The sequence below is a fragment of the Carcharodon carcharias genome, chromosome 7, assembly GCF_017639515.1.
Source record: "Carcharodon carcharias isolate sCarCar2 chromosome 7, sCarCar2.pri, whole genome shotgun sequence".
In the NCBI taxonomy this organism is placed as follows: Eukaryota; Metazoa; Chordata; class Chondrichthyes; order Lamniformes; family Lamnidae; genus Carcharodon; species Carcharodon carcharias.
Genome location: NC_054473.1, coordinates 84,635,259 through 84,652,338, shown reverse-complemented (window position 1 = coordinate 84,652,338; position 17,080 = coordinate 84,635,259). Strand labels below are relative to the sequence as shown.

The 17,080-nt window shown below is 41.1% G+C and overlaps 1 protein-coding gene across 4 annotated transcripts in view; it reads left to right on the top strand.

Moving 5' to 3' along the window:
• The window catches only part of LOC121280378 (E3 ubiquitin-protein ligase RNF123), a 420,925-nt gene that overhangs the window by 199,125 nt on the left and 204,720 nt on the right, over nucleotides 1-17,080 (top strand). For all 4 annotated transcript variants that reach the window (XM_041192326.1, XM_041192324.1, XM_041192325.1 and 1 more), the window contains exons 29-30: nucleotides 7,420-7,507; nucleotides 10,250-10,337. In XM_041192326.1, the coding sequence (XP_041048260.1) occupies nucleotides 7,420-7,507; nucleotides 10,250-10,337 (176 nt within the window). The remainder of the gene's footprint in view (nucleotides 1-7,419; nucleotides 7,508-10,249; nucleotides 10,338-17,080) is intronic.

Genomic DNA, 17,080 nt, shown 5'->3' with positions numbered 1-17,080 from the left:
TCCCATATTCCCCCTACAACCTTTCACTCCCTTGTTAATCAAGAACCTATCTGCTGCTGCCTTAAAAGTATTCAAAGACTCTGCTTCCACCGCCTTTTGAGGAAGAGAGTTCCAAAGACTTACAATCCTCTGAGAGGAAAAAAAAATTCTCCTCATCTCTGTCTTAAATGGGTGAACCTTTATTTTTAAACAGTGACCCCCCCCCCCCCCCCCAACCCTTCTTTTAGTTGGGAGGAAGCATCCTCTCCATATCCACCTTGTCAAGTCCCCTCAGGATCTTGTAACTTTCAATCAAGTTGCTTCTTACTCTCCTAAACTCCAGCAGATACAAGCCTAACCTATCCAACCTTTCCTCATAAGACAACCAGCCCTTTCCAGGTATTAGTTTAGTAAACCTTCTCTGAACTGCTTCCAATACATTTACATCCTTAAATAAGGAGACCAATCCTGTACACAGTACTCCAGATGTGGTCTCACCAATGCCCTATATAACTGAAGCATAACCTCCCAACTCTTGTATTCAATTCCCCTCAATAAAGGATAACATTCTATTAGCTTTCCTAATTACTTGCTGTACCTGCGTACTAACCTTTTGTGATTCATGCAGTCAGACACGTAGATCCCTCTGCACCTCTGCAATCTCCCACCATTTAGATTATATGCTGCTTTTTTATTCTTCCTGCCAAAATGGACAATTTGACATTTTTCCACGTTATACTCCATTTGCCAGATCTTTGCCCACTCACTTAACCTATCTATGTCCCTTTATAGCCTCCTTATGTCCTCTTCACATTTTCCTTTCCTACCTATATTTGTGTCTTCAGCAAATTTAACAACCATACCTTTGGTCACTTCATCCAAGTCATTTATATCAATTATAAAACGTTGAGGCCGTAGCACTGATCCCTGTGACACGCCACACATTACATCTTGCCAATCAGAAAATGACCCATTTATGCCTACTCTGTTCCCTTACTAGTCAATCTTCTAATCATGCCAATATGTTACCCCCTACACCATGAACTTTTATTCCCAATAACTTTTGATGTTGCACCTTATCACATGCCTTCTGGAAATCTAAGTACAGTATATCCACCTGTTCCCCTTTATCCACAGCACATGTTAATTTTTCAAAGAACTCCGGCAAATTTGTTAAACATGATTCCCCTTTCACAAAACCATGTTGACTCTGCCTGATTACTTTGAATTTTTCCAAGTTCCCTGCTATAATGCCTTTAATAAGGGTCCTATTTCCCTATGACAGATGTTAAGCTATCTAGCCTGTAGTTTCCTGCTTTCTGTCTCCCTCCCTTTTTGAATAAAGGAGTTACATTCACTATTTTCACTAATGGAGCCTTTCCCTGAACCTAGTGAATATTGGAAAATTAAAACCAATGCATCAACTACCTCACGAGCCTCTTCTTTTAAGACCCTAGGATGAAGCCCATCAGGACCCGGGGACTTGTCAGTCCGCAGCTCCAACAATTTTCTCAGTGTCACTTCCCTGGTGATTGTAATTTTCTTGAGTTCCTCCCTCTCTTCCATTTCCTGATTTACAGCTATTTCTGGAATGTTACTTGTATCCTCTATAGTGATGACTGATGTTAACTCTTTTTTTAAATATCTATAGAAACTCTTACTAGCTGTCTTTATATTTCTAGCTACCTTTCTCTCACTCTAATTTTTCCTTCTTTATCAATCTTTTTGTCATTCTTCGCTGTTTTTTATATGCTGTTCAAACTTCTGACCTATCACCCATCTTCCCGTGTTTATATGCTTTTTCTTTGGGAAGAATTTTCCCCCCGTCGGGGGGGAAGTGCAGGAGCGGATGCGGGTGGCCGTGCCTCCGATCAGCACCCCCAATCGGGAGCGTGCCGCCATTTTACGTGGGTGGACCAATTAAGACCCGCCCAGCGTGACGTCTGCCAGGACCCGGGGAGGGGGGGGATTCCCTCAGCCGAGAGTGCGCTCTTTTGCGCATGCGTGTGAAAGAGCGCACTCATCTCCCTGAGGCTAAATGCTGTCTCAGGTAGCTCGGCACCAAATTTAAAAATGGTGAAGAGGCAAAAATAAAATTTTCCTGACATGTCCCCTCATGTGACACTGTCATCCATCACTTTAAAGCATACATTTATTAAAATTTTAAAAACCCTCATGAAACCTCATCCCACCCGTGGATGAGGTTTCATGCTTTTTCCAAAGCCCACCAGGGGTCCAGCGTGCCCGCCAACCGTAAGGTTGGACGGGCAGGTCCATTAAGTATCTCATTTGCTTTTTAAATGGTCTCAATAGGCTGTTGACAAGTTGGCAGGCGCACAGCTGATTCAGCTGCAACCCCGCCGACCTGAAAATTGAAGTGACACGGGGTAACGTCAGGAGTTCCGCCTGACATCATCCCGCGTCATTTTATGTATTGGCGAGTGCCCCCCCCCCACCCGCTCCACCACCCAAAACACCAACCTGGCCTTTAAGCTTGATACTATTTTTAGTTTTTATAGTTAACCAGGGATGGTGGATCCTCCCCTTGGAATTTTTCTTTCTTGTTGGAATGTATCTATTCTGTGTATCCTGAAATATCTCCTTAAATGTCTGCCACTGGATCTCTATTGACCTTAACCTAAATTGCCGATTCACTTTAACTAGCTCTGCTTTCATGCCCTCATAATTGTCCTTATTTAATTTAAAGCGCTAGTCTTAGACGCACTCTTCTCTCCCTCAAACTGAATGTAAAACTGTATCATGTTATGATTGCTACTATTGAGGGGCGTCTTCACTATGAGGTCATTAATTAAACCTATCTCATTGCACAATACCAGCTGTTTTATAGCCTGCTCTCTGGTTGGTGCCAAAATGTGCTGTTCTAACAAACTATCCCGAAAACATTGTGAATTCCTCATCTAGACTACCTTTGCCCATCTGGCTTTTCAGTCTGTAATGTAGATTAAAACCTCCATGATTATCACCATACCTTTCTGACGAGCTCCCATTATTATGGGAGAATGGGGTTGAGAAACCTATCAACCATGATTGAATGGCGGAGCAGAGTCGATGGGCCAAATGGCCTCATTTCTGCTCCTATGTCTTATGGTCTTATTTCCTCCTTTATACCCTGGCCTACTGTGTAGTTACTGTTGGAGGGCTTGTACACCACTCCCACAAGTGACTACTTGCCTTTATCATTTTCATCTCTCCCCAAACTGCTTCTACACCCTGGTTTCCTGAACTTAGGAAGTCATCCCTAAGGTCATCCTTAGGTCGTCCCTCCCTAATTTGCTAATACCATCATTAATTAACAGAGCTAATCCTCCACCTTTTGCCAGCTTCCTGTCCTTCCTAAACATCATGTACCCTTCAATATTCAGGTCGTAATCTATGTCATCTTGCAGCCATGTCTCTGTAATCGCTATCAGATAGTACTTATTTTTTCCTATTAGCTCTGTCAGTCCATCTGTTTTGTTTCAAATGCTACGTGCATTCAGATACAAAGCACTTAGTTTTGTACTTTTATTATTTTTGTAACCTCTAGCATTATCTGCTGATTTACTCTAGAGTTGTACTCACGGTCCCTTATCATTTCCCTTATTAAAACCTTTCTCTCTTGCCTTGTCTCTACTCATTGATTCAGCATATCTTCCCAAATTTGATCCCTTGCCCCCTCTCTACTTTCCTAGTTATGCAGCTTGCTAGAACACCGATCCCAGCACAGTTCAGGTGTAGACCACCCCAACAGTATAATTCCCACCCTCCTCAGTACTGGTGCCAGTGCCCCATGAACCGGAACCCACTTCTCCTACACCAGTCTTTGAGCCGCACATTCATCTCTCTAATTTTATGTACCCTATGCCAATTGGCACATGGCTCAGTTAATAATCCAGAGATTATTACCTTTGAGGTTCTGCTTTTTAATTTAGTGCCTAGTTCCTCATACTGGTGATGCAGAACTTCTTTCCTAGTTCTACCTATATTGTTGGTGCCTACATGAACCATGACCACTGGATGATCCTTCTGCAAGTTCCTCTGCAACCCTGAGCAGATGTCCCAAACCCTGGTACTGGGCAGGCAACCCAGCTGTCTAGAATTAACTATTTAATTATAATATTCAATTATTTATTGTCTTTTTGTATATGTTTTATTAAACTTAACCAGCAGTTCCTGTACTATTTTAAACTTTAGGAACAAAATAGACCTTAACCACTTACAAGATACTCACCAAACAGCTTCTTTCCCTGTAGCAGAGTAAGAACTAATTACTACAGGGTGGAAAAGCAAATACAAAGGAACACCTTCTTCCCATCCTCACCTAACTTCTCCACTCACCAAATTCCCAGGTATCCACTCAGTTCCAAACTGCACTCTTTTGCAAGGTTGCACTAAAGACCCCTGAATTTAGATTAAACTGAACTGCAGTTACAGAAACCAGATTAAACCAATTAGCTAATTATCTACTCAACCCTCAGCTGTGTGCTTTCCCTGCCTAAGACTGGCAGAAACTTACTCGACTTACTTACTTATACATACAGCACTTTCCACTTATTGCTTATTATAGGTAAAGTTGATATTTTCAAGAACAAGATTAACATCTTAAACTCCCCCACTCACCAAACTCCCAGGTACGCATTCAGCATATGCTCAGTTCCAAACTGCACTCATTTGCTGGTGCAAAAGCCAAAGAGAGTGGTAATGATGAGATGTGAACGGCAGCATAGCAGCTGTCTGAATGCAATGTGCAGGGATGAAAAAAGAACCAAGACAAGACCAAACCAGCAAAAAAAACATAGAACGAGATGGAGGCAGGTATTATGGTCTAAAATTGTTGAACTCTATGTTGAGTCCAGAAGGCTGCAAAGTGTCAAGTCGAAAAATGAGGTGGTGTTTCTCGAGCTTACGTTGAGTTTCACTGGAACATTGTAATAGGCCCTGGGCAGTAAGGTCAGAGTGGAGGCAAGGTCCAGAATTAAAGCAGGGTACTCCATGGTCATGGAAAAACTAGAAAAGTCATGGAAATTCCAAAAAAAGGCCTAAAGTAATTGAAAAGTTGAAATAAAGACAGGGACGAGACTTTTCTGACATTTGGGTGGAATTCCAGCCTTTTCTGATGCCCACTTCTCCCTCTCCTTAGTTGTTTGCTTCATTTTGCATGTGTGGAATCCAGTACAGATTTTGTTCTCCTGCCAGACCCCACCACTGGCTGTTTTGAAGACTGCCAGAACAACGACAATCTTTAGCTGAGTAGCCTGTCAATTGTTAAAGAAGGTAAGGCAGAGAGGCACAAGCATCTGGTGGAGGAGATGATGTCTAAAATGATGTCAGAGTGGCAGCAAGGCGAAGAATTAAAATGACAGGAGTCAGGAAACTTTGGGTCATGTTTGGGGACTGAACGGAGGTGTTCTGCAAATAAGTCACCCAACCTGCTTTTGGTCTTTCCCATGTAGAGGAGACCACATCATGAGCAATGAATGTAATAAACCAAATGGAAAGAAGTATAAGTAAATCACAGTCATTCACCATTGGAGCCTTGGATGGTGAGAAGGGAGGAAGTGAAAAGACAGGTGTTGCATCTCCTGCATTTGCCTGGAAAGGTGCCATAGGAAAGGGACAGGTGTGTCGGAGGTGACTGAGGTGTGGGTTAGGGTGTCATGGAGGGAACGGTCCCTTTGGAATACTGAAAGGAGAGGGCAGGGCAGATATCTTTGGCGGTGACTTCACATGAGCTGGTGAAAATTGCAGATGATGGTCAGTTGAATATGAAGGCTGATTGGGTGGAAGGTGATGACAAGGAGAACCCTATTGTGGCTTTGGGAAGGAGGGGATAGGATGAGAGTAGAAGTGCATGAAATAAATCGGACAAGATGGAGGGGAATCTTCAGTTGAGGAAAAAGGAAGACATATCAGAAGCACTAGTATGGAAGGTTGCATCATCAGATCAGAGACGAAGGAGACAGAGAAACTGGGAGAATGGAATAGAGCTCTTACAGAAATTGGGGTGTGAGGAGGTTTACCAAAGGTAACTGTAGGAGTCTGTAGGCTGAAAGTGAATATTAGTTGATCGTCTGTCCCCAGAAATGGAGACACAGAAGCCTGGGAAGAGAAGAATTACAGATGGACCAGGTGAAGGTGAGGGAATGGTGGAAATTGGAAACAAAGTCAGTGAAATGTTCCAGTTCCGGGTGAGAGCAGGAGGCACAGTCATGAATGTACTGGAAAAAGAGATGAGAGAAGAGGCCTAGTCCTGACCAGGACTGGACTAAGAGATGTTACATGTATCTCACAGAAAAGTGTAGCTAGGACCTGTTTGGGTACCCCTAGCAACACTTTATTTGGAAGAAGTGAAGGGAGTTGAAGGAGAAGTTGTTCAATGTAAGAACAAGTTCGGCCAGTTGGAGGAGGCTGGTGGTGGATGGAGACTGCTAGAACCTCCCTTCACTGATTATTTATACCTTTTTACGGCTGCATCTTTTTAGGTTTCAAAGTGAGAAGGCAGGGTCAGCATCCGAATTCAGTTTCAGGCGCAATTAGAGCTGATTCTTAGTAGGTTTGCTTCTTGGGCTCAGCTTTTTGAATCTGAACTGCAGATGATCAGGGCTCTGAAACTCCACGGGATTCCCAGTTGCGTATTGAAGGCAGCTTGAAGAAACTGCCAAAGTTTTAACAATGTTATGAACATATGATGGGCAAGAAAGACCACCTGGTTCATCAAATCTGCCCTATTTCAAGGTGTTACCATGGTAATCACTGCACCCCCTTCAACAGCCACTCCTTCAATAAAACTGCGTCAGTGTTTAGTGGGTGGTCGAGTTCCTGTTTAGGTGTCCAAGAATTTCTGGAACCAACCCCATTCGACACAGAGGCTGCATTTACACCCCAACTGGAATGCCAGTATGATATGGCTTTGCTTAGTACTGACATTCAAGCTGTTATGTAAATCCTGCATCACAGCCCGACCCGAGTCCTAAGAGTTACATTGGGGCCCGGCCCTGAATTAATACCACACATTCATATTATTACTGACACTAAGTGCCTTGGGACGTTTATTCCGTTAAAGAATTAATAGAAATACAATTTGGTGTTAGTGAAACTTTAGATGCAGTATGAAATGGCATTCTAACTGAGGTCATCAGGATGGCTGCTGAGAGCAGTGGAAAAATTAACTTAGTTATAAAGAAGTGCTCCAATATCTTTGTGCTTAGGCATATTTATTTAGTTCATGGAGGGTTTACCCTGCATGTAGCCAATACTGTGCCTAATGTGTTATTGCTTGATGGGACAATGAAGAGTAAGCTTTGCCCTACATCTGTGCCTCTTCTGGGACTGCTTGATTATGGCAGAAGTGGAAAATATTCAACTTCTCAACATGATATACCTCATGACAACTTCAGACAATAAAATTCTTTGACTTGATTCACTCTCTCTTGTCCCTAGATATTAAAGATTCTCTGATGCAGGCTCTTGCCAGCTACGTCTGCTACCCTCACTCCCTGCGAGCCGTTGAACGTATCCCAGAGGAACAGTAAGTGCAAACAGCATAAGTTACTGTGTGTGCAAACAGACTTACTAAGTGCAATGTTTTAAGCACATTTATCAAGATTGGCATGAAGAGTAATTTAATAGAGAAACCTAGTTTGTAGTGTATCGGGTCTTGCGGATTTTTTGGATTTTAAACCCCTAAACTTCTCTAAGCATTTTTCTCTGATATTAATTACCTTGGGTTCCTCTCTCTTTTTAGCCCTTTAGTTACCCTCTATTTATGGTATGTTATTTGTGTCTTCTACCTTGAAGACAGACACAAAATATTTGTGCTCATTCCCCATGATAATTTCTCCTGTCTCTGTCTCTAATGGACCAATGTTTACTTTAGCTACTCTGCTCCTTATATACTTGTAAAAGCTCTTGCAATCCATTTTTACATTCCTAGTTAGTTTACTCTCATATTCTAATTTTTCCCCTTTTATCAACTATTTGTTGGCCTTTGGTTTCTGAAACACTGCCAATACTCACACTTACCACCATTCTTTGCCACATTATAAGCCCCTTCTTTTGATCTAACACTATCCTTAACTTCCTTAGTAAGCCACGGATGGATCTTTTTTGCCAAGTTTTTATTTTTTAATGGAATATATTTTTGTTAAACATTTTGAATTGTTTCTTTAAAGGTTTCCCACTGTTTCTTTATCACCATACCTTTTACTCTGTTTACCCAATCAACTTTAGCCAGCTCTCTCCTCAAACCTATGTAATTGGCTTTGTTTAAGATTAACATTCTTGTTTGGGACTGGAGTATGCTGCTTTCAAACTTAATATAGAATTCAATTGTATTGTGATCACTACCCCCCAGTGAATCTTTTACTGTGAAATTACTTGTTTGCCCTGCCTCATTGCACAATACTAGGCCTAAACTTGCTGCATTCCTATTTGGCTCCACAACATATTGTTCTGGAAACTGTCATGAAACCATTCTCCAAACCCATCTTCCAGACCACTATTGCCAATTTGATTGGCTCAGTCTATATGAAGAATAAAGTCCCCCACAATTATTACATTAGCTTTGTTAGATCCCCAATAATTTCTTGCTTAATGCTCTGTCCAATGGTATAACTACTGTTAGGGGGCTGAGAAACTACTCAATATCATTTTCTGATCCTTGTTATTCTTAATCTCTGCCTTCATCTTCTGAACCAAGACCCTTTCTCACTACTGTCCTTCCGCCATCTTTGTTTGCCTTTTCAAAATTATTTCCCAAGCTTGGTCGCCTTGTTACCATGTCTCTCTAATGGTGATTAGATCGAAACCATTTATCTCTATTTCTGCTACCAGTTCATCTATCTTATTGCACATGCTTCTCGCATTCAGATTAAGAGCGTTTAACTTTTTTTTTAAACTACTCTTCTTTCCATGGATCTTATTCACTGTTCCACTATTAAACTCTGTGTCTCTTCTTGTCCCACTCTTCTCTTTACTCAGATCACTAACTGCTCTGTTGCCTTGACTTTTCCCTTTAGATTTCTAAATTTCGCTTTACCTGAACGGTTCCACCCTCTTAGTTTAAAACCTTGTCCATAGCCCAAGTTAAATAGTTTGCCAAGGAAGTCACCAATATAAGATCTCATAAATGATAGGTGTGTTGCAGCTTTAATTCTGACCAAAGTTTGTACTCGTTCTCACAAAGGGGTCATCATTCTGCACTCCCCATTCCCCGGTTTCTATTAGTGTGGAACAGGCTGAGACAGGAATGAGAGGGTACAAACTGATTCACGTCGTCAATAGATGGCTGACTGGAAACACCATTCGTCACAAATTCTGAAGATTGGCTGTCTAGTGGCTTTATGTTTAATGAATTCTGCCAATTTGATTCCAAAATGGACTGAAACACTTGAGGTCAACTTGAGAAAACTTGGGGCATAGAAATGGCAAGCACAAACAATTTCGGGGGATAACGAGCTTTGATATCCTGTCCTATAATAACAACAGTATTTGAAAGTATGAGTTTTCTTGAAATGTTGTTTCTGTGGAATGGTGATGTGCTACTTGTGGTCATAAATGGAAGCATTTTTCATTAAAAGATGTTTGGAGGATATTGTTTGGTTTGCTGAGTATACAACACAATTTTTTTTTAGTGTTATGTAGAATGTACAGAATATACATCACAAAAACACAGAGCGTTTGGCTCAACCAATCCATGGTGGTGTTTATGTTCCAGTCGAGCTTGCTTCCATCTTTCCTCGTCCAACAGTATCAGCGTGACCCTCTGTTCATCTAGCTTTCCCTTAGATGCACCTACACTATTTGCCTCAACAAATCCCTGTGATAATGAATTCCTCAATCTACTCTCTGAATAAAGAAGTTTCTTCTGAATTCCCCATTTGATTCCTTGGTGATTACCTTATATTGATGGCCTCAAGTTTTGCCTTTCCCCAAAAGAAGACACACACGCCATCAAAACCTTTTATAATTTTTAAAATCTCTATTAGGTCACCCCTTAGTCTTTTTGTTGAAAAGCACCACCACCCCAAAAATATAATTTTGTTGCTTGTGAGTTCCACATAGTATGGTTTCTCCTAAGATATTTCTTGCTGACAGTTGAAAACAGAACCAGCCTCACTTGTTGCTGTTTTATCAACATTTCAGAGACTGACTCTTTCATCTTCTCACATACATTATCACTGCTGTCAACACTTTCAATGGCACAAATGCTGAGCTGCGACTAAGTATTGGTACCTTGGAGTATTGGAGTCTTGTGTCTTTGCTTTTGCAGACGTGTGGCCATGATGAAGAATCTCTTAGCTCCATATGAACAGCGTCCATGGGCCCAGACCAACTGGATCCTTGTGCGACTCTGGAGGGTATGTTTACCTCTTGCATCAAAAAATAATGCTCATAATACTTAACAATTTTCCCTCAATTCTTGTTCATTTCAGATAGGCTTGCATATTTGCACATGTACTTTTAAATGGAAATAGATTGTTGGAGAGTGTTTCCATTATAAGTATTTCACAGCCCCTTCACTCCTATCAAATGATTTGGAGCTAGGAGTTACAAACTCAGCAGCTAAACTTGGAGATGATACAAAGCTAATGAAGGTGGCAGAACTAAAGATGAACAGGAAAAACGACAAGATGATTTCAATATTCTTGGACATTGGGCAGACAAATGGCAGATAAATTCACTGTAGGCAAATGCAGAGTGCTTTACCTTAGGGCAGAAAATCCTGGATAATCATTCAAATGGAAAGAAAACCTTGTGCTTGGAAAGTGAAAGAGATCTGTGGTACTGATTAACAGTAAAGGAAAGGTATGAGCATGAGAGGTTGAATCTTCCAAGGTGTGCTAATTACTACACAAAAACAAAAACAGAATTACCTGGAAAAACTCAGCAGGTCTGGCAGCATCGGCGGAGAAGAAAAGAGTTGACGTTTCGAGTCCTCATGACCCTTCGACAGAACTTGAGTTCGAGTCCAAGAAAGAGCTGAAATATAAGCTGGTTTAAGGTGTGTGTGTGGGGGGCGGAGAGAGAGAGAGAGAGAGAAGTGGAGGCGGGGGTGTGGTTGTAGGGACAAACAAGCAGTGATAGAAGCAGATCATCAAAAGATGTCAACAACCATAGAACAAAAGAACACATAGGTGTTAAAATTAAAGTTGGTGATATTATCTAAACGAATGTGCTAATTAAGAATGGATGGCAGGGCACTCAAGGTATAGCTCTAGTGGGGGTGGGGAGAGCATAAAAGATTTTAAAAAAATTTTTAAAAAAATAATGGAAATAGGTGGGAAAAGAAAAATCTATATAACTTATTGGAAAAAAAAAAGGAAGGGGGAAACAGAAAGGGGGTGGGGATTGGGGAGGGAGCTCACGACCTAAAGTTGTTGAATTCAATATTCAGTCCGGAAGGCTGTAAAGTGCCTAGTCGGAAGTTGTTTGTTTTTATCTGCTGAGTTTTTCCAGGTAATTCTGTTTTTGTTTTTGTTTTGGATTTCCAGCATCCGCAGTTTTTTTGTTTTTATCTCTGTGCTAATTACTGTTGGTTGCCACTCTGCTCCTATTTACTCAGCTTGCACCAGAGCTCCACATTTCTGACCCCAAGTTCCAAACTGGGGCTCCTGAGTAATGTGGAGCATACCTGCTCCTGGAGTCCTTCCTTTGTAGTATAGGCGCGCTGGGGGGGAAGCCAAGCTATGCCCCCTTTTTGCAACACTAGTTGCCAAATACCGGTAAATTTAAACGTCCCAAAGGCACTCGGAGAAGCTATGAGGCAAAGGTAATTGTGTAAGGTAAGTGGGTAGGGTTGGAGGGAGGGGGTGGGGGTGGGAGGGGGAGTAGTCGGATAGTTGGGGGGCTGATAGTTAGGGGTCCAGTGGGGAGTCGGGGCAGGGGGTGGTGCGGTTGGCAGTATAGTTACCCAGGAATTCAAACTGGTTTGAATCCTTCTAACTTTTCCTGGGTAACTATTCTGGTAAATGAGTCAGAACCATCCGAAGCCTGTAATTCTAACTCAGAGACTTGGAGGGTACCAAGCATAGGGTAATTGTCCAATGGAAGTTGAAACTTCCTGGGCAAATCTCACGGAGTCTTTGCATTGGTCCCCCAGCACATCTCCCGGGGTATGATCATCCGGAGACCAGAAGATCTGAGCCCATATTTGGTGGCAGCCGTGTGAAGCAAATTCAATATTGTAGTGAATTAAAAGGTCCGTTTTAAGAGCCTAAGTAGTGAGATAACCCTTCCAATTTATATGTCATTGGTGCAATGGCATCTAGAATACTGTGTATCATTCAGGTCACCACAGTGCAAAAAATATATTGCTGTTAATTGTTAGTTGGATTTTGATTCTATTTGCGTAAGGATATTAAATGGGAACTCATGCTGATTTATACATAGTATGTATACAGGAACAGACTGGAGCTGCACAACATGCAGTGTGTCTCTCTAAATAAACACTCATGTATAAAGACTAGGCTTCAGTATCCTATTCAGTATTCTTTCATCATCTAGCTATCTGAGTTATAACAATTGCAGCTACTGGAAAAAATAATGAAGAGAGAAACCAGAATGATGAAGGAATGGAGTGATCTGATTGGGGAGTAATTATGTAAGTAGATCATGCTCTTACTGGAAAAGAGAAGGTTGATTGCTGTTTTTAGGATTCTAAATGACCTAGATATGTTGACGATAATGAGCTGTTTCACCTTGACCTGAATATAAAACAGAGGACACAGCCTCCATTTGAAATATTAGAAAGATATGCGGAAGGCCATTCAGCTTAACGTGTCCATGCTGGCAGAAAAAGAACTATCCATTCTAATCCCCCTTCCAACTATTGGTCTGTAGCCCTGTCGATCATAGCACCTCAAGTGCATATCCAATTATTGTTTTTTAAATGTGATGAGAGATTCTGCCTTTACCACCTTTCAGACCACAAGATCCAGACACCCACCATCCTCTCTGTGAAAAAGTTACACTTCAAAATTACACCTCCACACCCCTCTAATCCTTCCACTAATTGCTATGTCCCTTGGATATTGACCTCGCTGCAAATGGAAACAGGTTCTTCCTATCACTTTACCTAGGCCCCTCAATTTTATACACCTTAATTAAACCCCCCTCAGGATCCTCCATCCCAGCCTATCCAATCTACCCTCATGGATAAAATTCTCCATTCCTGGCAGCATCCTAATAAACCTCTTATGTGCTCTCTATCGTATGATTCGATCCTTCCTGTAACGCGGTGACCAAAACTGCATGCAGTTCTCTAGCTGCAGTCTAATTAGTGTTTTATGCGGTTCTAGCATAACTTTGCTGCGCTTATACTCCAGGCCTCAGCTAATAAAGGGAAGTATCCCTTTACCATTTAGCCTGCCACCTTATCTAAATTCAAAACGAATGTTTGGAAATGCTATTTCAGTGAGTAAGTGGTAAATCTGGTTTCCTCGGTGTTACAATTGATTCATCCAAATGTACTTTGCATTTTTTACCTGTATATTTAAGAATATGAGACAGGATATGTTAAGTGTAGTATGCTGGGAAGAAAGAGGTGACTTGACCAATGGCCTCCAAGGTTTTTCAAGACTGATTTTTTCTTGTCTGGTATCTGGGCATGTTGTAGACTAACTTATTGCAGTGATTAATCAGCTCCATTGTTGTTGTGTCCTGACATTATCTGGATGGTAGAGGTAGATAAAGGTGGACTTTCGTCTGTCTTTTGCCTAGCAATTCCCATATTCCAAACCTCCTTGAAATGATTCAAATTTTCACTCTGTCACTAGCACACCATACTGTGTTGAGACTAAATTTTTTCCAGCTCTATTATCATCTACTGTATCTAGCAATGGCCTGAGTGCTGATGGCTCATTGCTGCTAATAGTGGGCCAGATGAATGTAGAGATTCAAGATGGCAGATCTCTGTACCATAAGTAACATTCCACCTCACTTCAAATGAGAAGTTTTGTGCTTTCCTTTTGTTTTGAGGATCTGAGATTCAGCAATGTGAAGTTAGCTTCAAGGAATGCTGACCTCATCTGTTTCTGTGATTTCTCATAATCAGAACCTAATTAGATCAAGCGTATTTAGCCAACCCCTTAGGTTATTAAAGTGATAACTAAATAAAGAATAAACTTGCATTTATAAACTGTTTTCCATATCTACAGGACATCCCAATGTGCTTCACAGCCAATGAATTACATTTGAGGTACAATCACTGTTGTAATGTGGGAAACACGTGAGTGCAGTTTGCACGCAGCAAGATGCTGCAAACAGCAGTGAGTTAAATGACCAGACCGTCTGTTTCTCCTTGTGCCGCTTGAGGAATAAATGTTGGGCAGGGCATATAGCATCTTTAGCTTCTTTGGGATATCCTAATGTACTTTATGCTAAATAAGTTACTTTTGATATAACTATGTGGGCAAACAGTACATCCTGTTTGTTCAGATAAACCTGTTTTATTGATGTTCTTCGAGAGACAAATGTTTGTCAGCAGTCCTGAGGAGTCTCCCCTCCTCTTTGAATGGTGGCATGGGATCTTTTATATCCACCTGAACAGGCAGTTACTCAGCTGGTGTTCTAGAGGCCAGGACTAATAATTCAGAGGATTTGAATTATAGTCTTACCAGGTAATTTAAGGAATTAAATTCATTTTTGTTTTAAATCAGGAAATAAAAATCTGGTACCAGTTCAAGTAACCCGTAAAGCTGTTGCATTGTCGTTTTAAAAAAAAGATTGGTTCACTGAACTGCCATCCTTACCTGGTCTAGCCTTTGTATGACTCCAGTCCCACACCAGCATGGTTGACTTTTAAACTGCTCTTTGAAAAGGCCTAGCAAGCCCCTCAGTTGTAACAAACTACCTGCAGGTCTGTCAATGCCTTCTCAGGCCAATGAGGAATGGGCAATAATGCCAACTTACTAGTGTGGTGCATATGCCAAGAATGAATTTTCAAAAAAATGGACCCATGGGTTAATGCCTCCTTCAAAGGACAGTAGCTCTGACAGTACAGCACTCTCTAGTAATGCACAGAAGTGTTGGCCTTAATTTTGCAATTTAAGCCCTGAAATGGGGCATGAACCTATAGTTTTCTGACTTGGACAAGAGTGTTACCACTTAGCCAACTTGACATTTGAATAAGTGCAAGCTTGTCAGTCAATATGTTGGCAGATGTCAATTATAGCTTCACCAATGACCATATGAAAATTATTTTTAAAATAATTTCTGGACCTGACCAAACAGCTCTCAGCTCTTCAGAGAGTAATATGCTGTTATCCAAACCTCTTCAGATATAAAAAAAGAATTAGTAATCACCAGCTGGTTAACAAAGAAACAGGGTTTCTTTGAAAGCTTAGTGTCCTCCCAGGATGGGAATATTCTGCATGCTATTGATCGCCAAAACCGATTAACCAGCCACGCATTTACTACTGATACTTTTCTGTGTATAACATTGCTGCTACTTTTGACTACAAAGCACGTAAAAGTAATTTGTTGAATGGGAATGCTGCTGTTGTGCAGAAATACCATTTGAAGAAGTCTTCTAGTTTATTTGACTGTGCAAGAAACACATTCTGGAGAACATTCTGGACTGACCTAAGCCTTTTTTTAAATAAACTTAATGCCATTTGTTTTTTAACCTGTTTCTATGTATGTTTAATTTATTGTAAATCCACCTTGGAGTTTTAGCCTGAATGATATGCTTTGACAGTGTGGTGTTTTTGCACTTAGTGCAGATGGCATGAGTGCTTGGCTGTCAAACTCTGCAACTTTTGCACAATCTCGCTGTATCCCCATATCTAGCTATCACGAAAACCACTTTTTTTCTCCTTCAGAGTATTGCCCACTTCTTCTACCTTTTCCTCTCTATCAAATCCCAAGTACATTGGTCTTAAGGTTCAGCATTGTGCTGCTTGCTGGGCTCCTTGCCCACCGCAAACTACAATTCATTTACCTGCACTCTCATCTCCCCTGTTTTTTGCCAAGCTTCACTGCCTTCATGATTTGAGCAAATTGTCTTTTAACCTTCTTTACCAATCTCTACTTGACATTTTATTCCTTCCCCCACACACTGTAGCTTAGCAATCTCTTCAAGACCCTTTACTTCTCCAGAATTGGAATAGCCCCCGAATGCCATTCTACCCTCGGAGATTACTCTTTTAGTCACTTCACCTCTGCTTTCTGACACACTCTCTCTAAATCCCACCTTTCTCCAAGGATTCAAAATCCCTCTAAGAATCTTTTTGTCAATTGAGCTTCCATTTTCTCCTCCTCTTCCAATTTTTCTTTCCCCCTTTCTCCTGCTGGACATTCACCTTTTCTCCCACCTGTGGGATAGTCCCCAGGCAACAATCCATAGAGGTGCAAGGATCCATAAAGCTGCATCTGATCAACTTATTTTGACTTTCAATCAACTCTAGTGAGCAAGAGTATTATTATCCTTTTCAGCTATGTTATGATCTTGGCTGAGACCAGTAACTCCTTTTAAATAATAAGAAATCCAAAATCCCAGTTATTTACTGAAGGAATGAAGCCACAATTCCATGGCTTAAAACGGAAGAATTTTTTCTATACAAAAGTCAAACAGAGCAATTCCTGAATGCTTTATTAGGCAATCTCCTGTACTTAAATCCAAATCAACACAAGTTAAAAATTAACAAGCAAATTGCAGTTGATTATAAACTATGCACGTTAACTGGCAGGCGCAACTAAAACAGATCTTACAAATTGGCTCGGCAGTCAACTCAGCTTATATGTCATAAAGCTCAGTCACGATGCCTTTCAAAAGCCTGTCTTCCTCACAAAGAATTTTAGCTTCTCATCTTCTAGGATTTAGCCTGAGCTGACAGCAGAGCATAACCAACATGTGTGTTATGGGCATGGACTTCAACAAAAATGGCACATGCCTGCAGAACCTCCTCAGTTTTGCTTATGACAGTCTGGATGGCTAGGTCCACCAATGTTATCTTCAAGTAGCAGAAACAGCTGCAGCAAGTATATCCTTGTCTACTCTCAGTTTCTCGATCTAGCCTTTGTTGTCTTCAGCCTGCCTGTATTTCACCACTGGGAGCATCATCTGAGCTCTGATGGCTTTGAGCGCGTTTATGATTTCAAT